The 25575-nt window shown below is 40.1% G+C and overlaps 1 protein-coding gene across 4 annotated transcripts in view; it reads right to left on the minus strand.

Moving 5' to 3' along the window:
• The window catches only part of TMEM131 (transmembrane protein 131), a 247039-nt gene extending 224769 nt beyond the window's left edge, over positions 1 to 22270 (minus strand). For all 4 annotated transcript variants that reach the window (XR_013526314.1, XM_017964076.4, XM_008980096.5 and 1 more), the window contains exon 1: positions 21799 to 22270. Coding sequence is in view for 3 of the 4 variants with exons in the window: in XM_017964076.4 (XP_017819565.2) it covers positions 21799 to 21985 (187 nt within the window). In the remaining variant the exon portion in view is untranslated. The remainder of the gene's footprint in view (positions 1 to 21798) is intronic.
• Positions 22271 to 25575: the final 3305 nt, after the last annotated feature.

The raw sequence follows: 25575 nt of genomic DNA on the forward strand, positions 1-25575 counted from the left end.
GTGTTTAGATTAAGAAGAAAATCCTAATTGCCTGGGCATGTTGGCACATACCTACAGTCCCAGCCACTTGGGGGGCTGAGACAGGAGGATCGCTTGAGCCCTGGAGGTTGAGGCTGCAGTGACCCACAATCACACCGCTGCATTCCAGCCTGGGAGACAGAGCAAGACCCTGTCTCAAAAAAACTGAACAAAATAAAATAAAACCCTATATAGACAAATCTTCACTGACATCAAAAGAAAGGGTCAGGTATGGTGGCTCACATCTATAATCCCAGCACTTTGGAAGGCCAAGATGAGCAGATCACTTGAGGTCAGGAGTTTGAGACCAGCCTGGCCAACATGGTGAAACCTGTCTCTACTAAAAATACAAAAATTAGCTGGGAGTGGTGTCACATGCCTGTAATCCCAGCTACTTGGGAGGCTGAGGCAGAAGAATCCCTTGAATCTGGGGGATGAAGGTTGCAGTGAGCTGAGACTGTTCCACAGCACTACTCCAGCCTGGCTGACAAAGTGAAATTCCCTGTCAAAAAAGAAAAAGGGGAAGGAAAAAGGGAAAAGGAGGGGGAGAGGGAGGGAGAGGGAAGGGAAGAGAAGGAGAGGAAGGGAAGGAAAACGAAGGAAGGAAGAGAGGGAGGGAGGGAGAAAAAAAAGTGTCTTAGGCAGAGGACCATTCTAAAACCCACCAATCTGTGATGGGCAGAATAATAGTCACCAGCCTCCTCCAAGATGTCTACATCCTAACCTCAGATCTTGTGAATATGCCAAATCACAGGGCAAAAGGGAATTAAGCTCCCAGAAGCAATTAAGATTCTAATCAGCTAATATTAAAATAGGGCGATTATTCTGGATTATGTGGGTGGGCCCAATGTCCTTAAAAGTAGAAGAGGGAGGCAGAAGAGGTTGGCCCAGAGAGAAGGCATGTAAGGACTTGGCCCAACACTGCTGGCTTTGAAGACAGAGGAAAGGGCTACAAGCCAAGGAATGCGGGTGACCTCTAGAAGCTGGAAAAGTCAAGCAAACAAATTCTCCCCTAGGGCCTTCAGAAAGAAATACAGTCCTACAAACACATACTTAAAAAAAAAACTTTAAAAAACATTTTTTTTGTGGGTACATAGTAGGTATCTACAAACATCTTGATTTTAGCCTGGTGAGACTCACTGCGTAGTTCTGATCTCCAGCACTGTCAGATAATAAACTAGTGTTGTTTTTAAGCCACTAAACTAAATTTGTGGTTAACAAAGGGAAACTAATACACCATTCTATCTCACATTCATTACCGAAAATTTTCTGTAGCAAGAGGCTCAGGAATAACACCTGAAAATAACAATGCCAGTTACACTGTAGAATCATAACTGATGCAGACACATGGACTTCTACTTCTGGGCATGATATACCCCCCCATCCTGAAACAACCAAAAACTCATCAAAATGCTTAATTAAATAATCATTTTCAGACCCTAAACATCAGTCAACGAAGGACATGGGAAACAAAAAAGGTAAGTCCTATGATTGGCCCAGCTTACTGGCTCGTGGGAGTTACTTGGCCATAGTGCAGGGAGGGGAAACAGTGGTAGAACCTGGTGGACTTTCCAAGTTGATGACACAAAGCTGAGAGTCAAAAAACAAGGCAGTGAGAATTCATAGAACAAAACCCTGGAGAACTCCGGAGGGTCCCCATTGAGTCCTCAGTGAAGTATTGATCAGTGCATGTGTATGAGGTAACTCCCTAAGGCTGGGGAAGGAACCATTGAAAAGGATTAGAGGAACAGTGCCCATCATTCACGCAGGGTCAGAAATAGTGCCTATTTCTATTGACTGGAAAAATCCAGAACTCATGACATATTGGACAGAGTACTCAAGAGGGCCTTATCTCAGCTGTAGGGAATAATCAGTCCAGACCTACCTAACATATCTTAAAAGCAAGAACCCTAGTATATCAAACTGTTAAGTAACTTAATTGCACCTTAAAACAAAGCTCAAAATATTTATAGGAATACAAAAATATCAGCACCCAATAAGGTAAAATTTGCAGTATCTGGCATCCAATCAAAGTTTATCAGGCACATAAAAGAGATAGGAAAACCTGAACCAATATATGAGAGGAATAATCAATTGAAAACAATCTAGAACTGACATAGAAGTTGGCAGACAAGACAATAAAACAGGTATTATTTTTATATGTTCCATATGTTAAAAAAGTTAAGTGAAGAGACGGAACACACAAAGACAAATTATACTTCTAGAGATGAAAACTACAATTTGTGAGATGAAAAAAATATGATGGATGGGATCAAGGATGGATTAGACAGGCAAAAGAAACAAATAGGGAACTTGAAGGCATAGCAGTAGACTCATCTGAAATGGAACATGCAGGAAAACATACAAAAACCTAAACAGTGAAGTGTGCTGTGGGATCAACTTCAAGCTGCCTAATGCCTGGATAATTGGAATCCCCAAAATGGGGCAGGGAGGAGGAGGAGGTTGACAGGAAAAATGTTTAAAGAAATAATAAGCGAAAATGTCCCAAACTTAATGGAAACTATAAACCCAGAGATCCAAGAAGCTCAGCAAACCCTAAGCACAATAAACATGAAAAAAACTATACTGAGATATCAAATCAAATTACTTCAAACAAGATTTACAAAAAAAAAAAAAAAAAAAAAAGAAAATCTTAAAAGCATCAAGAGAAAAAAAAGACACGTTATATACAGAGGAACGAAGATAAGGATGACACAAAAATTTCTTTTGGAAAACAATCCAAGTGAGAAGACAGTATCTCTTTTAAGACTAAAAGAAAAAAATAACATGTCAACCTGTAATTCTATAGCAAATAAAAGTATCTAAGAACAAAGGCAAAATGAAGACATTTTCAGGGACATAAAAGCTGAAAGAATTAATTACTGGCAGATTCACCCTACAAAAAATCCTTGAGGTAAAAGGAAATGATACCAGGTGGAATACAGATACGTATTTCTCAATAACTGTTTAGAATAAGGTAGGCAAGAAATCAGCAAGGAAATGGTGGACTTGAACACCACTACAACCAATCTGACCTGACGTTTACAGAGTACTCCAACAACAGCAGAAGACACATTTTTCTCAAATGCACACATTCACCAAGATAGCCTATTTGAGACTAAAACAAGTCTCAAATCCAAAAGAACTAATGTCACACCAAGTATGGTCTCTGGCCAGAATGGAATTAAATTATCTATCAATAACAGAAAGATCTTTGACAAATACCCAAAGACCTCAAATCAAAAACCTCAGTATCCACCTTAAGAAACTAGAAAATAAAGGACAAAGTACACTCTAAGTAAGCAAAGAAAAAGAAAATAAAATTCATTGTGAAAAACAAATCAATGAAACCAAGAGTGAGACAAACACAAACATATATAGAGAATAATAAAGCCAAAAGATGCTTTTTGTGAGATTAAAATTAATAAACTAGCCAGTCTGATGAAGAAAAAATGACAGAAAACACAAATTATAAGTATCAGGAATGAGAGAAGTATCACCATTACAAATGCTACAAATATTCAAAAGATAGTAAGAGAATATTATGAACAACTCTGCCAATTAATTTGACAACTTAGATGAAATGAACACATTCTTTGAAAGATATTAATTGCCAAAGTTCACTCAGGAAAAAACAGATCCTCACAAAGTAAACTCGGCTTCAATGGTAATTCTTACCACACATTTATGGAAGAGATAACACCAATTCTATACAGATTCTTCCAAAATTAAAAAGGAAAAACACACTCAACTAATTTTATGAGACTAACATTACTCTAATACCGAAAGCAAAGGCATTACAAGGCGGGGGGGGCAGGGAAAGACTAATAACCAAAGATACAAAAATTCTAAATTTTAGAAAAAAAAAATCCAACAATATTTTAAAATAAACTGCTTAATATCTATTATCACGACAAAGTAACAAATGCAAGGTTGGTCATGCATCACGTTAACCAAAAAAATCAGTGACACAGACATAGCATTTGATAAATATTTATTCAAGTTAAAAACTCTCTTCAAACAAGACACAAAAGAACTTCCTCAACCTGGAAAAGGGCATCTATGAAAAACCTATGTCTAAAAGCATACTTAATGGTGGAAGACTGAATGCTTCCCCCTAAGATTATGAACAAGACAGAGATGTCCACTTTTACTACTTCTATTCAACATTGTACTGAAGGTCATAAGCAGTACACTTGTGTAAGCAAAACAGAAAGTATCCAGACTAGAAAAAAATGTATTTGCAGATCATTGCAGACACGATCATCTATGTAAAAAAGTCCAGTGGAATCTAGAGAAAAGCTGTTAGAACTATTAAGTCAGTTTAGCAAAATCACAGAATAAAAGATCAACATAAAATTTACTTCAATATACTAGCAATGAACAAGACATTAAAATTTAAAAAAATTAATAGACTAGTATCAAAAATGTGAAATACTTAGAGATAAATATGACAAAAGATACTTTAAAATTTTTACACTGAAAACTACAAAATGTTGTGGAGAGAACTTAAAGACCTAAATAAATGGCAAAAATATCCCTGTTCATGCATCAGAAAACTAAATATTATTAAGATGTCAGTCCCCCCTCCACCCGTTCATCTATAGATTCTACACAATTCCAATCAGTACCTAAGCAGGCTTTGTTGTACAAATTGATAATCTGATTCTAAAATTCATGATGAAATGTGAAGGATCTTGAATAGGCAAAACTCTGAAACAGAACAAAGCTGAAGGACTAACACTATCTGTTTCAATAATTATAATACAGCTACAGTCAAGACAGTGTGGTACTGGTATCAAGGCAGAAAAATAGATGAACAGAACAAAAGAGAGACAGACAACCAGAAATAAACTCACACATGTACATGCAATTGATTTTCAACAAGTACAAAGGCAATGCGGTGGGTAAAGGGTGGTAGTCATTTTAACAGACGACACCACAACTGGTTATTTATATAATAATAACAATAATAAAAAGGTCAGGCACAGTGGCTCACGCCTATAGTCCCAGCAACTGGGAGGCCAAGGTGGGTAGATTGCCTGAGGTCAGGAGTTTGAGACCAGCCTGCCAATATAGTGAAACCCAGTTGCTACCAAGAACGCAAAAAATTAGCTGGGTATGGTGCCAGGCACCTGTAATCCCAGGTACTTGGAAGGCTGGCTTGAACCCAGAAGGCAGAGGTTGCAGTGAGCTGAGATTGCGCCATTGCACTCCAGCCTGGGCAACAAGAGAGAAACTCTGTCTCAAAAACAACAACAACAAAGAACTTGGGTACAAATCTCATGTCATATATAAAATTAACTCAAAATCAATCACAGATCTAAATGAAAGACCTACCACTATAAAACTTCCAGAAAAGAATACAGGGGAAAATCTCTGTGACCTTGAGTTAGGCAAAGATTTCTTAGACAGAATACCAAAAACAAGAACAAATTGATAAACTAGATTTAATCAATTAAAAACTTCCGCTCTTCAAAAGACTGCTATGAGAATAAAAACACAAACCTCAGATTGGGAGAGAATCCTTGTAAATATGTTACCTCCAGAATACTGGTACCCAGAACATAAAAAGAACTCTCAAATCACAAAAATAAGAAAACGGCCCAATTAAACATGGGCAAAAGATGTGAAGAGACACGTCACTGAACAAGATATATATAGATGGCAAATAAGCACATGGAAAGACATTCAACATCATTATTCATCGAAATAATACAACTTAAAATTACAATAGAATATAGGATTGCCTCAGAGATATTGCATGTTCAGTTCCAGATCACCACAATAAAACTGGTAGCACACAATAAAGCAAGTCACATAAGTTTTCTTGACTTCTCAGTGCTTATAAAAGCTACATTTACACTATATCATAATCTATTAAGAGTGCAATAACATTATGTCTAAGAAAGTGCATATCTTAACTTAAAAATACTTATTGCTAAAAAAGCCTAATAATCACCTGAACTTCAGCAAGTCACAATCTTTTGGCTAGTGGAGAGTCTTGCCTCAAGGTTGATCAGGACAATGGTTGCTGAAAATAAAATAGCAATGAAGTTTGCTGCCCTTTCAGAGAGATTTCTCTGTAGCATATGATGCTGTTTGACAGCATTTTACCCACAGAAGAACTTCTTTCAAAACTGAAGTCAGTCCTCTCTAACCCTGCCACTACTTTATCAACTAAGTTGACATAATACTCTGAATCCTTTGCTGCCATTTTAATAATGTTCACAGCATCTTTACCAGGAACAGATTTCACCTCAAGAAACCACCATTTTTCATCCATAAGAAGCAATTCATCATTTGTTCAAGTTTTATTGTAACACTGCAGCAATTCAGTTACATCTTCAGGGTGCCACTCTGTTGCCCAGGCTGGAGTGCTCACTGCAGCCTCGACCTCCTGGGCTCAAGCAATCCTCCTACTGCAGCTTCCTGAGTAGCTGGGACAACAGGTTCAAGCCACTATACCTGGCTAATTTTTGTAGTTTTTGTAGAGACAGGGTTTGCCACAGTGCTCAGGAAGGTCTTGAATTCCTGGGATCAATATTCTTCCCACCTGGGCCTCCCAAAGCACTAGGATTATAGGCATGAGCCATCATACCAAGCCCAAACTCCACTTCTAATTCTAGTTCTCTTGCTATTTCCACTGTATCTGCAGTAACTTCCTCTACTGACGTCCTAAACTCCTCAAAGTCTTCCATGAAGGTTGGAAGTAACTTCTTCCGAACTCCTGTTAATGTTGATATTTTGACCTCCTATGAATCACAAATGTTCTCAATGGCATCTAGAATAGTGAATCCTTTCCAGCAGGTTTTCAATGGATTTTGCCCAGATTCATCTGAGGACTCACTCTCTGTGGCAGCTATAGCCTTAAGAAATGTATTTTTAAAATAATAAGACTTGAAACTTGAAATTACTCCTAGATTCTTGGGTGCAGAACGGATGCTGTGTTAGCAGGCATGAACACAACATCCAGCTCCTTGTACATCTCCATCAGAGATCCTGCGTGACCAGCCGCCTTGTCAACAAGCAGTAATATTTGAAAAGTAATATTTTTCCTGAACAGTAGGTCTCAACAGTGCACTTAAAATATTCAGTAAACCATGTTATAAACAGATGTGCTGTCATCCAGGCTTTGTTGTTCCAGTTACAAAATACAGTTCCAGTTATAAAGGCAAAGCAGATTTAGCATAATTCTTAAGGTCCCTAAATTTTCAGAATGACAGAGGAACACTGGCTTCCACTGAGGAACACTGGCTTCCACTTAAAGTCACCAGTTTCATTAGTGCCTAACAAGAGAGTCAGCCTGTCCTTTCAAAATTGAAGCTAGGATAATGACTTCTCTCAAGCTATGCAAGATCAAGATGGCATCTTGCAATAGAAGGCTGTTTCCTCTACATGGAAAATCTGTTGTTTAGTGTGGCCACGTTTATCAATGATCATAGTTACATCTTCTGGATAACTTGCTGCAACTTGTACATCAGCACTTAACCGCTTCACCTTGCACTTATGTGATAAAGCTGTCTTCTTTCCTTAAGCCTGATGAACCAACCTCTGATAGGTTCCAACTGTTCTTCTGCAGCTTCCTCCCTTCTCTGTCTTTACAGAACTGAAGAGAAGAGAGGGCCTTACTCTGGATTAAACTTTGACTTAAGAGAACGTTTGTGGCTGGTCTGATCTATTCTGAACACTAAAGCTTTCTCCTATCAGCAATAAAGCTGCTTTGCTTTCTTATTATTCATTTGTTCACCAGAGTGGCACTTTTAATTTCCTTAAAGAACTTTTTCCTCTGCATTCACAACTTGGCTGTTTGGTGCAAGAGGCCTAGCTTTTGGCCTGTCTCAGCTTTGACATGCCTTCCTCACTAAGCTTAAATCTTATTTAGCTTTTGATTTAAAGGCGAGAGATATGTGACTCTTCCTTTCACTTGAACACTTAGATGCTATTTAGCGTTACTAATTGTCTTAATTTCAATACTGTCTCAGAGAATAGGGCAGCCTGAGGAGGAGGGAGAAGTGGGGGAACAGCCAGTTGGAGCAGTCAGAACATAGACATTTATCAGTTAAGTCTGCAGTGTCATGTGGGTGTGGTTTGTGGGCATCCCAAACAATTATACAATCACATCAAAGATCACTGATCACAGATTAACACAACAGATATAATAATGAAAAAGTCTAAAATATTGTGAGACATACCTAACAGGACACAAAAACAGGAAGTGAGCATATACTATTGGGTGTGAAATGGTGTCTCATTTTGGTTTTCATTTGTATTTCTCTTACAGCTAATGATGCTGAGATCTTTTCATATATATATCATGTATATCTTTATTTGGAGAAATGCCTATTCAGATCCCCTATCCATTTTTTAATTGAGTTGTCTGTTTTTACTGAGGTTATAAGAGTTCTTTACATATTCTAGATATATGTCCCTTTATCAGATACATAATTTGCTAAAATTTTTCTCCCATTCTGTGGGTTGTCTTTTTGCTTTCTTTATAGGGCCTTTTTAAAGCACATAAAGCACAAAACTTTTAAATTTTGCTGTCTAATTTATCTATTTTCCTTCCTTTTGTTGTTTGTGCCTTTGGTGTCATAGCTATCAAGAAAACTCATTAGAAACTCAATGTCTGTGGTAGGCTCCCCAAAATGTCCATGTCCTAATCCCAGGAAGCTGTGAATGTTACTTTACATGGCAAACGGAATTTTGTAGATGTAATTAAATTAAGGATTTTGAGATGTGGAGATTATCCTGGATTAGTTACATGGGCAAATATATTAATAATCACCTTCAGAGGAACAGAAGGTGATATGAGGATGGGAGCAAGATGTTGGGATTAGCAAAAAGGTGAAGTGATGTCAGAGGGCATGAACCAAGGAATTCAGGAAGCCTCTAGAAGCTAAAAAAGACAAGGAAAAAGATTCTCCCCTGAAGCCTCCAGAAAGACCATGGCCCAGACACCTTGACTTTGGACGTCTGCCCTTTGGAATAAGGGAATAGATTTGTGTTTTAACCCACTCAACCTGTGCTAATTTGCTACAGGCACAGTAAGAAACTAATACAGAATTCCAAGGTTTTTACTCGGGGCTAGCTGCACATTATCCCTCTAACTAATACATACAAAAATTCCAGACTTCCAGAAGAAAAGTAGGTTAACATAAACCACATATACTTAGGTCTATTATTAGAATTTCTATTGTATTCCATTAATCTATTTATATACCGGTACTTATTCTAATTATACCGATTACATAATAGCTTAAGAGCAGGTTTTAATAACTGCTTGTGCTAACTTTTCTTTTTGAGAAATTCCCCAGTATTTCTACATTTTCATTTTTTCAAAGAAAATTTAACAGCAACTTTTCTAATTCCATAAAAAGTTTTGTTGGTATTTTTACAAAATATCAAGTTAATTGAGAGCAACCTGATATCTCAGTCCATTCGTGTTGCTATAAAGGAATACTGAAGGCTGGGTAATTTACAAAGAAAAGAGGTTTATTTGGCTCATGGTTCTACAGGCTGTACAGGAAGTGTGGTACCAGCATCTGATTCTTCTGAGGGCCTCAGGCTGCTTCCACTCCTGGAAGGGCAACCCTGTGCAGATCACACGGTGACAAGGGGCGTGGTGACAGGCCAATTTTAATACCAGGTCTCAGGGGAAATCTCTTGGAAATTAAATGTGAGGACTTACTCAGTTCCCCATCCCCCAAGGGAGAGCATTAATCTATTCATGAGGGATTATTAATACATACATATTACTATAACAATTACTATATATTGATATAATAAATATTAATATATCAATACTCATCAGGGATTATATCAATAGAATAACTTTTTAAAAAGAGTTTTGGTTAAAAACAAAACCACCATTTTAAAATATGCACATCAACTAGAAGGAGTAAACGTGGAAGTATGTCAGTGTAGCCTGGCAGTTGCAGGCAGCTCAAGTCCAATGGGTATCCCTGGACGAATTTCCTAGAGGGAAGACAGATATGGGTATAAATTTACCAAGAGAGCAGGTGAGTTAAGAGGACTGCTCCTACAGCTTAAGGTTAAAAAGCCATAAAATAACTGCATGGGATAAAATGTAGTACCTACCCCTGGTAACTCTTAAAACTAAAACTCTCTAAAAACATAAGAAATTTCCTATTATCAAGAACATCTAACTTCAACCAACTGTCCCACTCACACTAGACAATGAATACTCAAGATATTTTTCTCTTAAAAACCGGAAAGACACAAGGATGGCTGCTTTTTCATCCCTGTTATCTGACATTATTCTGAAGCTCTAGCCAATACAATAATACATAAAAACATACATATTAATATTAAATTGAATAACTAAGTTGTTATTCAATTATGTTGGACTGATAAAAACTGTAATTTCATACAATTTAACCTAACACATATGTATACACATAGAAGAAAGGAAAACAAAATGGAAAATCCAATAAAGTTGTCAAATTCCAGCTGGTCACGGTGGTTCACGCCTATAATCCCAGCACTTTGGGAGGCCGAGGCAGGTGGATCACCTGAGGTCAGGAGTTTGAGACCAGCCTGATCAACATGGAGAAACCCGGTCTCTACTAAAAATACAAAATTAGCCAGGCATGGTGGTGCATGCCTGTAATCCCAGCCACTTGGGAGGCTGAGGCAGGAGAATTGCATGAAGCTTGGAGGCGGAAGTTGCAGTGAGCGAGATCACGCCATTGCACTCCAGCATGGGCAACAAAAGCGAAACTCTCACACACACACACACACACACACACACACACACTTTCCAAAGTAATCAAAAAGCAAACAGCAATTTTAAATTTTCTTTACAAAATGATTTGAGGATTCATAGGGAATAAAAACAAGGCAGAAAAGAAAATGCTTTTTGAAGAATAATCATTTAGGGAGAGGGGATGACCTGCCAAGCCAGCTAATTAAATGTACAAATAAGCTATATTACCTAAAATAAAGTTAAAACAAAAATATACAAATATATACACATATATATGAGAAAAAAAATACTCAGGAAAAAAATCAAGAAATGGATCCCAGTATATAACAGAATTTGAATGAAAGAAAATACTATATATAATTCAGTAAGTGGTATTAAGGCAATTGACTAATGATTGGAAGACAGATTTCCTGCCTGATGCCAACAGACTGAAGAAACAGAGCCCTGCATTTAAAGATGGAAGCGTGGACATAAAATATTGGTGAATATATCATCTTTATGCACAGAGTTTTTAAGGTATGATGAGAAAGGCAGAAACCACTAAAAAAAAAAAAAGAGTGACAGAGTTGGCTGACAAGTTTAAAATAATAATAGAAAATAAAAAATTCAAATGCAAATAGAAACTCCAAAAAATATTAAATCCTAAAAGATTCCAAGTCAAAAAACTTTAAGTCAAAAAGAAAAATTCAAATATCAATGGGAAAACTGACAAAAGTCATGATCAAACAACACAAAAGAAATATGAATGGCCACAAATGTATAAAAGCATTCAGTCTTACTAGTCATTGTTTTAAAATAAATTAAAATGTGACAACTTTATTGGCAGACTGGTAATAACTTAAAAGAATGATAACAACCAGTGTGGGGAAGCAAGCGTATGCATACAGTATTGTTGAGATGTGAATTGAATGCCTTTGAAGAAAATTATCTGGCAATATCTATTTTTTAAATGGGGAATAGGAGTAGGAAAGGTGTGAGGAGAGAGGGAAGAGAGATGAGGAAGGAACAGAGATCAAAGCATGGGTGACTCATGTTGATTCCTGACTGGTTACAGTTTTTCACCATTTATTAATCTGTAATTAATAATTTGTTTTATTCTTACAATCAATTTATACAAGAATCTCTAGGATTCCAATAAAACCGGAACTAATTACCGGCCCGTTTTTTTCCTTCCTACATCTTTCTCTCTTCAAAACAATTCTCAGTAACCTATTTTCATGTCCAGCCATAACTCAACAGAGGCCACCTAGTACAATGAGGTAGACACCTAAATACCTAAGAACGCCCCTATATCTGAAACATAACCACTGCTGCACCCGTTCTGATAGAGAAATTATCTCTTGGTAGTGCTGACCACTACTTCATTTACCATTTGCTAATCAAGAAGCAGTATTTCAGATGAGCCCATGTCACCAATCCATAGAAGCATTTCTAAAGATGGTCCAATTTTGCCAAAAGCTTTGCAAGTACACTGCCCTCTCTTGTACACTGCTCTACCCAATAACTTTTGGAATGACAAACTTAAACTATCTCAAAGCTCTTTATAAATACAATAAATTTTTAGAGAGCACGTTTGTACCATAAATAATTGCCTAGAAAATCTTCTGCTTCCAATTTAATCGTTCTCTAAAAAGAAAATCCATGTAGGGCCCTCGCCATACAGTGAATACAAATCACTAACTAACTTGAATCCATAAAGTTGGCTATGCTATTTCTCAAACTTTACTGCTGAGATAGTTTTTAACTAGTTCATCCTTTGATCCAAACATAATACTAGAACCATACAGAAAAAACTAGCTTTCAAGAACCAAACTGCCATATCACTTTGCAATCATTAGAAGTGGTATAAAAAATAGTCACAAATTGTTAGAACTAAGGAGGGCTTAAAATATCTTTCATTTTATTGGTAAGTAATTAAGGAAATACCTTAAATATACAGCATTTTTTTTTTGTTTCAAATATGGAGTGTTTACTAAAAACTATGTATTTACAACTATTAGTCACACACTGATTAAAATCATTAGTTCAAAAATGCATGTTTTATTTACGACACCAAAAAGAATAAAATACTTAAGACTAAAGCTAACCAAGGAAGTGAAAGATTTGTACACTGAAAATTACAAAACACTGCTGAAAAATTTAGACACAAATAAATGAAAAGACATCTCATGTTTATGGGTTAGAATACTGTGAAGATATCAATACTACCCAATGCGATCTACACGTTCAACACAATCCCTATCAAAATCCCAAAATCCCAAGGGAAGTAGAAAAATGCATTCTAAAATTCACACGGCATCTCTAGGGACCCCAAAGAGCCAAAATAATCTTGAAAAGGAAGAAGACAGTTTGAGGTCTCACATTTCCTCATTTCAAAACATATTACAAAGCTATAGTATTCAAAATAGTGTGGTACTGGCATAAAGACAGACACACAGAGCAATTAAATACAATAAAGAGTTCAGAAATAAACCCTTGCATATATGGCCAATTAATTTTTATACAACAACACAAAGACTACTCAATGAAGAAAGGGAAGCCTCTTTAACAAATGGAACTGGAGAAACTGAATATCCACATGTAAAAGAATAGAGTTGTACCCTTTATCTTACACCATAAATATAAGTTAACTCAAAATGAATTAAAGACCAAAACGTAAAACCCAAAACTATAAAATGCCTAGGAGAAAGCATAGGAGAAAAGCTTCATGACATTGGATTTGGCAATGATATCCTGGTTATGACATCAAAAGCAAAAGTAACTATACCAAACAAAAACTTTTATTCAAAGAATATGACCAACAGAGTGAAAAGGCAACCTGCCAAATGGGAGAAAATATTTGCGAATCATCTCACAAGGCATTAATACCCAGAATATATAAGGAACTCCCATAACTCAGCAACAACAAAACCTGATTATAACATGGGCAAAGGACTTGAATAGACACTTCTCCAAAGGAGATATACAAATACCCAAGAAGGATATGAAAAGATGCTCAATATCACTAATCATTAGAAAAATGCAAATCAATACCATAATGAGATATCACACCTCATACCACTATCAAAACAAAACAAAAAATAATTGCTGGCAAGGGCATGGAGAAATTGGAATCCTTGTGTACCATTCATGGCATTGTAAGATTATGCAACCACTATGGAAATGTGGTAGTTGCTGAAGAAATTAAAAATAGTACTACATGATACAGAAATCTCTCTTTTGGGCAGACATGCAAAACAGTTCAGACCAGGGTCTTGAAGAGATATTTGCATACTCAACTTCACAGCATTAATCACAAGAGCCAAGAGGTGGGAGCGAGCCTAGTGTTCACGAATGGATGAATGGATAAACAAAATGTGATATATCCATACAATGGAAAACAATTCAACCTTAAAAAGAAAGAAACTCCTGTCACATCCTACAACATGGATGAACCTTACAGATATTATGCTAAATAAAGTAAGCAGGTCGCAAACCTGCATTATTCTACTTACATGAAGTATGTAAAGTAGTCAAATTCATAGACAAGAAAGTAGAACTGTGGTTACCAAGAGCCTGGGGGTGGGGGTTAAGTGCAGGGAGAGAAATAGAAAGTTGTTTAATAGGCATAGAGCTCCAATTTTACATGAAGAAGTTCTGGAGATCCGCTACACAACAATGTGAATATACTTAACACTAATGAACTGTATATACAAAAATCATTAAGTATTTTATTATGTGTGGGTGGGAGACTCCGTAAGTGCAGAGAAAGGAGTCAGAAGTCTCAGCCTGTTCCCATATAAATGAAGAAGAAAATAACTAGAGATATAACTAGAGTAGTTATTCATAGGTGATCTAAGTTATTTATAGGAAACCATTAAGATATGTATATATACTCAGCATAATCTTTTACTAATGCCTCTCAGGTCTGGAAGTGTGAACCTAAGGTGACATTGTGAACAAGGTGACCTTAAGGCAAGACGCTCTAACTCCTCTCTCACGCCTGCATAAGGGCTGCTGGAGGGCACCTTGGCTGTGCAGCAGCGCCCGAGCTAGGGAAGTACCCACTGTTTAGGCAGCTGTGGAAGGAGACATCCAAAATGTTTCCTTCCCTGGAGGAGCTAGGAGAAAAATGCTCCTCCAAGCTCTTGCAGTAGGCCTGACAGCTGTCAGGGAACTCTACAGACATCCGGGGGCTTAATTGTCTCTATATGATACTCTGCTTCACTGGTCACATTCCATGTCCACTTTCCTGTTCCGCTTCCGCACCTGGTTCCTTTTTTCTTAGAAGAGATAATCAGCAAAAGTAACATAAATCTTAATGTCTTTGTTCTTTCTTGACAAGCAAGGAAAAAGTGCTGATGTATTATGCTCCTTCATTTCAGCTACCTGAAAGTCCTAGACCTCCAACCCTCTGACACGTGATACACCTGACCCCATCACTGGCCGCCATTACCTCATCCTACCTACCCCGCCCCCTGCTTTGTACTCAATAGAAGTCAGAGTGTGCAGACACTCGGGACCACTGCCGGACTTCGCGTGTTGGTTGGCAGTGGACCCCTGGGCCCAAACTCTCTTTTCTCTATCTCTGAGTCTTGTGTCTTTTATTTCCAGTTTCTCCTCTCTGCACCAGTAGACAGGGGCTCACAGGACCCTGTAGGGCTGGACCCTAGAGTTATGTGCCTTTTTTACTGCAGTTTTTAGAAAATAAATAAAAATGTCAATTTCATACTCTATCATGACTGACCATCTAAAAGATCCTCTTACACCTCAGACCTCTGACATAAAACGGCAGAGTTGTATGCAACAGAATGAATCAGGCAAATGGTGAAGACATTCTAGAAACCTTCCATCTATGGGTTTTGGTTTTTTGTTTTTGTTTTTTTTTTGAGACAGAGTCTCACTGTGTCACCTAGACTGGAGTGTAGTGGCATGATCTCAGCTCACTGCAACCTTCTCCCAGGTTCAAGGGTTTCTGCTGCCTAGCCTCCCAAGTAGCTGGAATTACAGGCACGTGTCACCATGCCCGGCTAATTTTTTGTATTTTTAGTAGACATGGGGTTTCACCACTTTGGCCAGGCTGGTCTCGAAAAGTAATCACGGCTGGGCTCAGTAGCTCACGCCTGTAATCCCAGCACTTTGGGAGGCCGAGGAGGGTAGATCACGAGGTCATAAGTTCAAGACCAGTCCAGCCAAGATGGTAAAGCCCCATCTCTACTAAAAATACAAAAATTAGCTGGGCACAGTGGCAGGCACCTGTAATCCCAGCTATTTGGGAGGCTGAGGCAGGAAAATTGCTTGAATCCAGGCAGCAGAGGTTGCAGTGAGCTGAAATCACACCACTGCACTCTAGCCTGTGTGATAGAGTGAGACTCCATCTCAAAAAAAAAAAAAAAAAAAAAAAAAGTAACCAGATGGGAATTTAAAAAACAAAAAAGATTTGGAACTACAAATGAGAACTAATGACCACCTAATTCGAAAATGCCCTAATAAGAACAAAGCGCCAGAAATGAACTTCTTGTGAAGCCCTTGGACCTCTAATGAAAGTCTGCGAGAGACTTCCCCCTGCCAAGGCAATGCCACTACCAGCCCTTGCATTATGTCCAGTTCCTTTTAATCCAGGGCCAGCTTCTGAGAATATTCCACAAGTTTATAAACTAACTCATCACACCAATCCGGAGCTAAGCAGTATCTATAGAAGGCAGTATTGTTTAACCTTAGCAATACGACCAGGTATCTAAGTCATCAAGAACAAAGAGACAGTAGCTTCAAATACCAAATATTCATTTTCCTGGATTATCTGCTCAGTGGTTTCCTTTTAAGAACCTTCATGGTCCAGATGGCCTGTGATTACCTTAACTGTTAACAAGATGAGAGACAGTTATATGAAAGCTTGTGGCTGTTTAAGAAAACAAAACAAAAAAGTACATTTTACTTGAATACTTAATACATTGGTTTTGCATGAACTGTCAAGTCTGTTCTTTTTGCAATTGGTACAATATAACAAAATCTAATTCCTGAAGTGCTTATTCAGGGTTACACAGTTGGCTCAAGGGACAGATGTCTTAGGATGAAATCCTGGCTCCACCATTTACCAGCCCTATCACTCTGGGTATATTACTTAACTTCTCTCTGCCTCAGTTTCATGATCTATAAATTAGGGTTTTATGAGACTCTGAAAATCTTAAAATCCAAAAATTTTAAGAGTGATGGTTAAGTATATACAATTACTTTTAGTTATAAGAAAAAAGCAACGTGTGGGGAAGAAAAAAGTGTTGTTCAATGTCCTATTACAGCAGATTTCCTCCTGCCATCTGCACCAGAACTGAGTTTTATCTATACTTCTGATTCTCAATCCAAGTTCTCAGATACAAAAAGAAGAAGATAAGCTCCTTTTAGGCAAACTTTCATTCCAAACTGAATGCCTGCTATGTATGTACTACAGATGTTGACAAAGGTTCTGCCCTACAGAAATTCCACTCTAGGTAAAGAATGACACCCATGAAATCATTGAAGTAGCTAAACAAGGTAGTACACAATTAAGTGTCAAAATGAACGATGAATGAGTAACACAGATACCACAAATTCAGAGGGAGCATGCAGGACTGAACAGAAATGGAGAGGTGGTAGGAGAGAGGTTGCTGCAATGCCCCACGCTGAAGGCGGTGGGAGAGTTGATCATAAGAGGATATAACAGGCACTGATGCCACTTGGTGGAGGGTCAAAACTGAATCCAATGGGGCAGGCAGAATAATCATGGCATTAAAAAAACTGAAAACTGGAGGTGGCGCAAGATAATTCTGCCCTAGACATACGCAGTGTGCACCAGCGGCTAGACACACATAGAGAGGAAAACAACAGCTGACAACTGGAGAGCAGCAACTGACAGCTAGGGCACAACCAGAACCAAGAAGCACAGTCACCAAAACAATGCCAGATGCTGCTTACAAGAGAAGTGGCGGGGGGGGGGATCAGCTATAGGAAAAGGGCCTCTTGGTCTGGCAAGGCCCAGAGAGCTTGAGTCAAATACAGGAGAGAGAGAGAGAACACCTAAAATATTAAGCACCTAGCAAAGATTTTATTTTCTTCCAAGAGAAATCTGGCTTATTGCCACTCTGTATGGTAACAATTAGATGAGTTTACGTCTACTCCCAAAGCAATCTTTTTGGCAGATGTCTATGAGGATCCACTGTAAGAATTAGAAAGAGGAGGAAAATGGTCATTGGCAAGAGAAAAAGAGGACACACTTTTTCTAACTAGGGAACTCCACTGCTCCTGACAGTACCAAATAACCTTTAGTAAAAGCAAGCTATGAAAGTTCATTAGTGAAGCACTTATTAAATAATATTCTATTTACTAGGCACTAAGTTAAAAGGTACCTACTCTACCCCATACAAAGGGTTAACACATCTCACTCTTAAGAAAATGACTTTGGGTGGGTGCGTTGTCTCACACCTGTAACCCCAGCACTTTGGGAAGCTGAGGCAGGCAGATCACCCGAGGTCAGGAGTTCCAGACCAGCCTGGCCAACATGGTGAAACCCCATCTCTACTAAAAATACAAAAATTAGCCAAGTGTGGTGGCACGCACCTGTAATCCCAGCTACTCAGGAGGCTGAGGCAGGAGAATTGCTTGAACCCGGGAGGTGGAGGTTGCAGTGAGCTGAGATCGCGCCACTGCACTCCAGCCTGGGCAACAGAGTGAGACTCCATCTCGGAAAAAAAGAAAGAAAATCACTTGCAAAAACATTTTAACACTGTCGAGTAATAAGTAGGTTAAAAATAATTTGGTTAAGAAAAAGAAAAAATACCACTCTTAGTCAATTGTACCACCCTTAGAAAACTATTAGATTCTTACCTCTTTTCTTGTGTTCTTTAGTCCTATGTACTTTTTTCATATGCCTTGTATTTTTGTACTGTGTTTTACACCTATGTTACAAATACAGCTGAAAACCAAAATTTGTGCATGAAACTATAGTACACTGGCAAAAAAATTTAAAAGTCCTAATAAAGGCTGTAAAACGTTACCCTGTCATTTAATTGCCAATTAATAAAACATGTAACAATGAAATTTAAATTCATATATTTAAACAATCATTCTTGAAAATTTATTCAAATTCATATTTGCTAGATACATAAACTATAGCTTCTCATTTATAATAAATTAAATGCCTTCCAAAAACCCACTTCACAATGAAATGTTACTACATGGTATATGATGCTTTTAAAACAGTCTTATTTGCCAGTCATAATGGGCTGATTTATAATTCAAAAGACTATTAAAATTATACATTTTATATACACACATATGTATTTTCACTATATATTTTTAGAATGTATTTTCATAACTCACACACATTTTCACTATTCTCAATATCTAGATATTTGCCTCATGAACTATCTTGCCACCAATTCAGAACTGGTTATTTGTAGTGATTATAGTAACTTCTATCTCTGGAAACTCTTTCAAAAGTTCTTACAAACTTTACATCACAGCCAAAACAGTCTCAAAGGTACCTTTCCTCTGGACTAGCGATAGCACACTCCCAGAGCTCAGTTAAGACATATAGGATGTTAAGACATGGAATGCTCCATGCTTCTGACTCAAGAAAATCAACATCAAGTCCAAACATGACAAACTGCATTAGGTAATTTATTTCTGCAGCTTTTCTTCAAGAGACAATGAATTTTACCGTCTTTTAAAGATTTTCCAGTGAAATTATACAGTAATGCATGAAAAAACATACAAACATACAAAATACCTATAGAACCATCATTAAAACTGCAAGTAAATCTTAACTTTGAAATTTTAAACTAGTTTATGCTACTTCAACAGACACAAAAAACGCTCCGGGTGTAAATGGACCAACTGAACTCAGCCATCTTCAGAAATCTGCCCAGAGACTTGCTGAAAAACTCAACATTACCTTTTAGGGCAAATATTGTATTTATGTCTCATCAGATGCCAAACTCACAGTATCACAATCACGTAGGAAAATAAATTGCATTTCCCCTACTTACGCAGAAACAATACTGGAATATGATCAGTAAGAAGGTTTAAAGCAGAAGCCATTTCTGGAGATACCTTCACAGAATATTTAATTAGAACCAGATCTGTTTATGATGGGTAGAGGCCTATGTTCTATATTAGTATCATCCCCATCAATATCTTGGATAACTCTGCACACGCAAATTGTTCATACAGACAAACATGGGCTACAAAGGATATATGATTCACCCAGGACCACTGGCTGATTCAACCACCTCCTTTAATACACACTTAACACCCTGGCAAGTATTCTCTTCGTCCAATCTTTATGCACATTTATAAATATTAGAGAGGTGCACTAACATGTATAAACTATGCAAATGAGAAATAAGCAAATGTATTTTAGGCTGACAGTTCTCAAACAAAAGTTTTGTTTACTTAACTTCACCCAGAGTAAAGTTTTATTAGCATATAAAATGGCTGTTAGAAAAATAAGCAGCAGTAGAACAAAATACAAACTTAATGCTTTACTAGATTCAACCATTATTTCATTTCCCTGTGCTAAGGGCGCATGAAAACAGTCACTCACTCAAACAAAGGCTAAGAGCCGTGTGTCTGACACTGCAAGGTAAGCAAAGGAACAGAAAAACAAGGACACCACACTCACCAAGGTCTACTTGAAGCCCCCCACAAAAAAATGTCCATTAAATTACTGCATTATTTTGGGTTCAATGAACACCCACTACCTGCCAAAATGCTAGGTACCATGATCACGCATAAGAAAGAACACCCAACTAACTGCAGATCTGTAGCCAATTATGTATTATGACAACCCCAGGCCTGACTAGTCTTAAAGCAGCAATGTTTTATTCTGGAAATAATCTTGCTTCCATCAATTAATCCTTTTTATAGATGGAAATTCTTTGAGTAATTTCCACCAATGTTAACCCAGACTAAAATTGCTTACAGAGTTAAATAAGAGAATGTAGTGCTGTGGACAAAAAAAACAAAACAAAACAAAAAAAAACAGTAAACTGAAGCACATTTGCACTTTAATAATAATTTGCTTTGTATTTGCTTTTACCTCAATAGCAATGAAAACCAAGTGACTTTAGTCGTAAAGTAGAATGTTAACTCTAAAGTTACCGTGGCAAGAAACTGTTTTCTTGTACAGTTTCATGCGAAATGGTAGCTAAACAAGTTTTGCTTAGTTTTTTTTTTTTTTTTTTTTTTAACTATTCATTTAGTGAATCCTTCATGAAGGCTCTGTAACCATTCACATGTCCCTTGGCTCAAAAGCAGGTAGTGGAGATGAATTACACTGATTTGGTCTTCAGGATTACAAAATAATTTCTGACCCTGTCCAAGTACCCATTTTGCACAATACTAATGAGAGTTTTTCAAAATAGGAGCTAACCTTTAACTGTAAATTATAGATAAAGGCTTGCAAGCTGGCAAATTCACATTAATTTTTAAAGACTTTCACATCAAAGATAAACGCACCGAATTACATATTTTAAAGAAATGTAAACAGGCTTTCGACAGCTTACTACAGAGTTAAATGGAACTGTATTTAGGTATAAAAATAAAGTCACCAATACCGCAAAGAGTTACCAAAGGAGGAAGCTACAGGACCACGGTCCCTCTCAAAGAAGTGTCTGAACAAATTTAAAGTGAAATTTTGTAACCTGTGTCTCACTATTTTTACCACAACATTTTAAATTAAGCTCTGTCTGCACGTTTTTAAAACCTCAATCAAGAAAACAGTAGTGCCCTAAAATGTACCAATTAGCCGAAATAAAGCTAAAAATATGCCCCTCCAACGTAGCCGGTCAAGTGGCAAGAACGTAAGAGAACTCAGGAAGTTTTGAAATGGCAGTGACAGGAGACAGGGGAAGGAATCACGGAGAGCGAGGGCCACCCCGTGCGGCGGGTGACGCGAGGTCCTGGCTTGGGACGGTACCCGACCGCCCAACTTCGCGCCGGAGCCCCGGCCGCGGCCCTTCCTCCCGGCCCAGCCCGCCCGGCCTCCGCGAGAGCGTGGTGACAGCCCCGCCGCAGGGACGCCGCCAGCGGACACCCACCTTCCTTCTCGGCCCGCGCCGCGGCCACTACAAGGGTCATCACCAGGTGCAGCGCTCCCAGGAGGCCGGCGGCCGCGCTTCGCGGGCCCCCGCTACGGCCGGCAGTGGGTTCCAGCCCGGTACCGGCGGACGTGGAGGTGGCGGCTGCGGCGGCTCCGGCTGTTCCTCCTCCCGCCCGCTTCCCCATCCCTGCCGGCCGGAGGCCGCCGCGCTCGAGATCCGGCGCGGCCCTTCTCGGCAAGGCGACAGCGGCGGCACGGAAGCCGTGGTCCGGGCTCTGGCCGCGGCGCAGGGAACGACAACGGTTCCGAGCCCAGGGCTCGGGCTCCGCTCGTAGGCCTAGGTCCGTGCGTGCGTGTGAGCTGGAGTGTCAGTCACAGCCTCGGCCTGGGCATCGCCTATGAGGAGTGGGAGCGGAGAGTCCGCGGGTCAGGCGCGGCGGGCGGCCATACTGGAAACGGGCAAGGGCCACGGGCTGAGAGCTGGCTTGCGAGGGGCGGGGCGCGGCTCTGGGCACCGCCTCCGCCCTGCCGACACTTGGGCGGTCCGCCGGTCAGTCTGTCCGTCCGCGAGCGCTTGGGCCCTGCCTCCTCGTTCCACTCTCGGAGGCTTGCGACTTCATGGCCAGACAGAACCAGGACAGCACAACCCCAGCCCGTTACCTCTGCCCGGCGCGGGAGGAGGAGGGAGGCAGGACTCGGTCCAGCCGCCAGGACTTATGATGGCGGCTTCCGCTTCGCGGAGGCGGTGACGGCGATCACGTGGGGACGGGGCGGCCTCGCCGCGCAGCCGCCGCGGTGCGTGGGCGGGGCAGGGGTGGGGTTCCAGGGCGACAGGAGGGTTGTCCGCTTCTCTGGCGTGGTCACAAGCCTGCCTGCTCTGCCCTACAGGGCGAGAGCCTTCCAGGGGTTTGAGTGCGCATCCGGACCGCAAGACGAGCGCGGAAGTTCTGTTCCAGTGACTCCTCCTGGTGGCATCCCCGCCTCGGCCTCTTTGACGTCAAGAATACCCCGGGCCCGACTCAGTTCCTGATGGTGCTTCCTTGAGGATGGTGGCCCACCGAACTCATCATTGGGTTTTCCAAATCGTGGTACCCAGGAGATGCTTGATGGAGTCCTCTTGCCTTGGCTTATGTCCACTTTGCCGCGCAACACGTTGTGTATGCAGAAAGCGTCAGTGACCCTGGACGGAGAAGGCAGGGGCAGACTGCGCTTTCGAATATCCAGTAACTGGCTTCCTCTCTCGAGGAAGAATTCTTTTTCCTTTCCTTTCCTCCTTCCTTTCCTTGCTTTTTTCTCTCCTTCGAGACAGGGTCTGGTTTTGCCGCCCACCACCACACCAGGCTAATTTTTATTTTAAGAGACAGTGTCTCACTGTGTTGGCCAGGCCGGTCTCGAACTCCTGGGCTCCAGCAATCTGCCTGCCTCGGCCTTCCTAAGTGCTGGGATCACAGGCGTGAGCCACTCCACTGGGTCTGGAAGAATTCTTAAGACGTCTGTTTTCTTCACGAGCCATTTCATGCCTCTTAGATACGCTTTTCGTCTTAAGTTGAGGTTCTTGGTGTGCGTGGCTATTCTCTCCAAGACTTAATATCTTCAGGGGGTCCTTCTTTACTCATCTTAATAACTTCCTCCCAGCTCCTAGCCCAGAGACATTTTGCTTTCCTCAGTTGTATTTGTTGAGTGAGTCGGTATGTTTGTAAGGCCAAGCCTGCCCATAGTACGTCTCAGAACAAGCTAGATAGGAAAATAAGGTTTCAGAAAGACTTAAAAAAAGGGACTCCGGAATCTACTCTATGATGTAGCCCCCAGTGTCAAGCAAGCACTTAAATTTATTCATAAATTAATATGTATTTATATGACCTTACCCTGATGATTTTAAAACGCACTTTTAGGTTGGGTGCTGTGGCTCACGCTTTTAATCCCAGCACTTTGGGAGGCCAAGGCGGGCGGATCGAATATCTGGTTACTGGGTATTCGAAAGCGCAGTCTGCCCCTGCCTGAAATTGCTTAAACCCGAGAGGCTGAAGTTGCAGTGAACCAAGATCGCAGCACAGCACTATACCCTGCACGAGAGCAAAACTCCATCCCCAAAAGTAAATAAGCAATTTTACTTTTTTTAGTATTAGTCTTAAAATTGAGTAGTCAAATTTTGTTTTGATGAACTAGGAATAACTATTATCCGGATCACTAGGTCCGGAGATCTAGACCATCCAGGCCAACATGGTGAAACCGCGTCTCTACTAAAAATACAAAAATTAGCTGGGCATGTGCCTGTGGCCCCGGAGCGAGACTCAATCTCAAAAACAAAACAAAAAAACCAACCCAAACCTATTTAAAGGCGGGGCGCAGTGGTTCACGCCTGTAATCTCAGCACTTTGGGAGGCCGAGGCAGGTGGATCACGAGGTCAAGAGATCGAGACCATCCTGGTCAACATGGTGAAACCCGGTCTCTACTAAAAATACAAAAAATTAGCTGGGCACGGTGGCGCGTGCCTGTAATCCCAGCTACTCAGGAGGCTGAGGCAGGAGAATTGCCTGAGCCCAGGAGGCGGAGATTGCGGTGAGCCGAGATCGCGCCATTGCACTCCAGCCTGGGTAACAAGAGCGAAACAACGTCTCAAAAAAAAAAAAAAAAAAAAGCAAAAATCAGCCGGTTGTGGTAGTGCATTTCTGTAATCCCAGGTACTTGGGAGGCTGATGCAGGAGAATTGCTTAAACCTCAGAGGCTGAAGTTGCAGTGAGCCAAGATCGCACCACTGCACTATACCCTGCACAAGAGCAAAACTCCATCCCCAAAAATAAATAAGCAATTTTACTTTTTTGAGTATTAGTCTTAAAATTGAGTAGTCAAATTTTGTTTTGATGAACTAGGAATAACTATTATCTCTAAGTTGGCTTTTAAAATCTCTCTAAGGCAAGAGATTTCTGGAAGGCCTTTAACTTACGGAAAAGATCAAACCCAAGGATATGTAAACCCGCTTTTGCTTAGCCTCCAGCATACCAGCTTTGCCAGTCAGCAGCCCTTCCCCCATTGCCAAGTTCAGGACAAACAAGCCTTTCCAAGCATGAAGTGCTCAGGTTCTCTTACACAGCAATCAGCCACATCCCCTGGTTAGCCTGAGGCTCAGCAGCTCCATGGGAAGTAACTTGCATCTGTCTGTAATTGGATCTTAGACATATACAGACATGTTTGATATAAGTTCGATTTCCCATGAAGCTAATGAAGCTTAAGCTGCAGGGCCCCCTCTCTTGCACAAGTTCCTTCCAAGGCCCTGCACGTAATTGTGTATTTATAAGCTTGTATTCTTGTTCTTAAAGGGGCCCTCCCAATAGTTGAATAAACTTCTAAGGCCCACCATACCTGAACCCTCCCCTATGCCTGAGGGACACTAGGAGCAGGAGAGGTGATGATGGAACTTTCTTCCCAGGAAAGGACAATGAGACCACTGAGAGTCTAACAGTAAAAGAAGTCTTGCTAGACAGTGTGGTAAACTGTGTGTTGGAGAAAACCTGGTGTGGAGCCACCATCACCCCATGATCCTCTACCCCCACTTCCCAACTTTCATGTGTCTCAGAAAGGAGAGAACTAGGAGTTAAAACTAAAGGAACTATCCTGCTAAGGACTCAGAAGCAGTTCTGATTAGTTGTGAACTTCTCTCTTCTTCCCTTTTGGTAATTGGAGAGACCTGGCCATTTGGCAGGTGGAGGCTATTAGCTGGCAGAATCAGGGAAAACTCGCTAAACCAGTGGTTCTCAAAGTGTCATCCCCAGACCA

Source organism: Callithrix jacchus, chromosome 14 (genome assembly GCF_049354715.1).
Source record: "Callithrix jacchus isolate 240 chromosome 14, calJac240_pri, whole genome shotgun sequence".
NCBI lineage: Eukaryota > Metazoa > Chordata > Mammalia > Primates > Cebidae > Callithrix > Callithrix jacchus.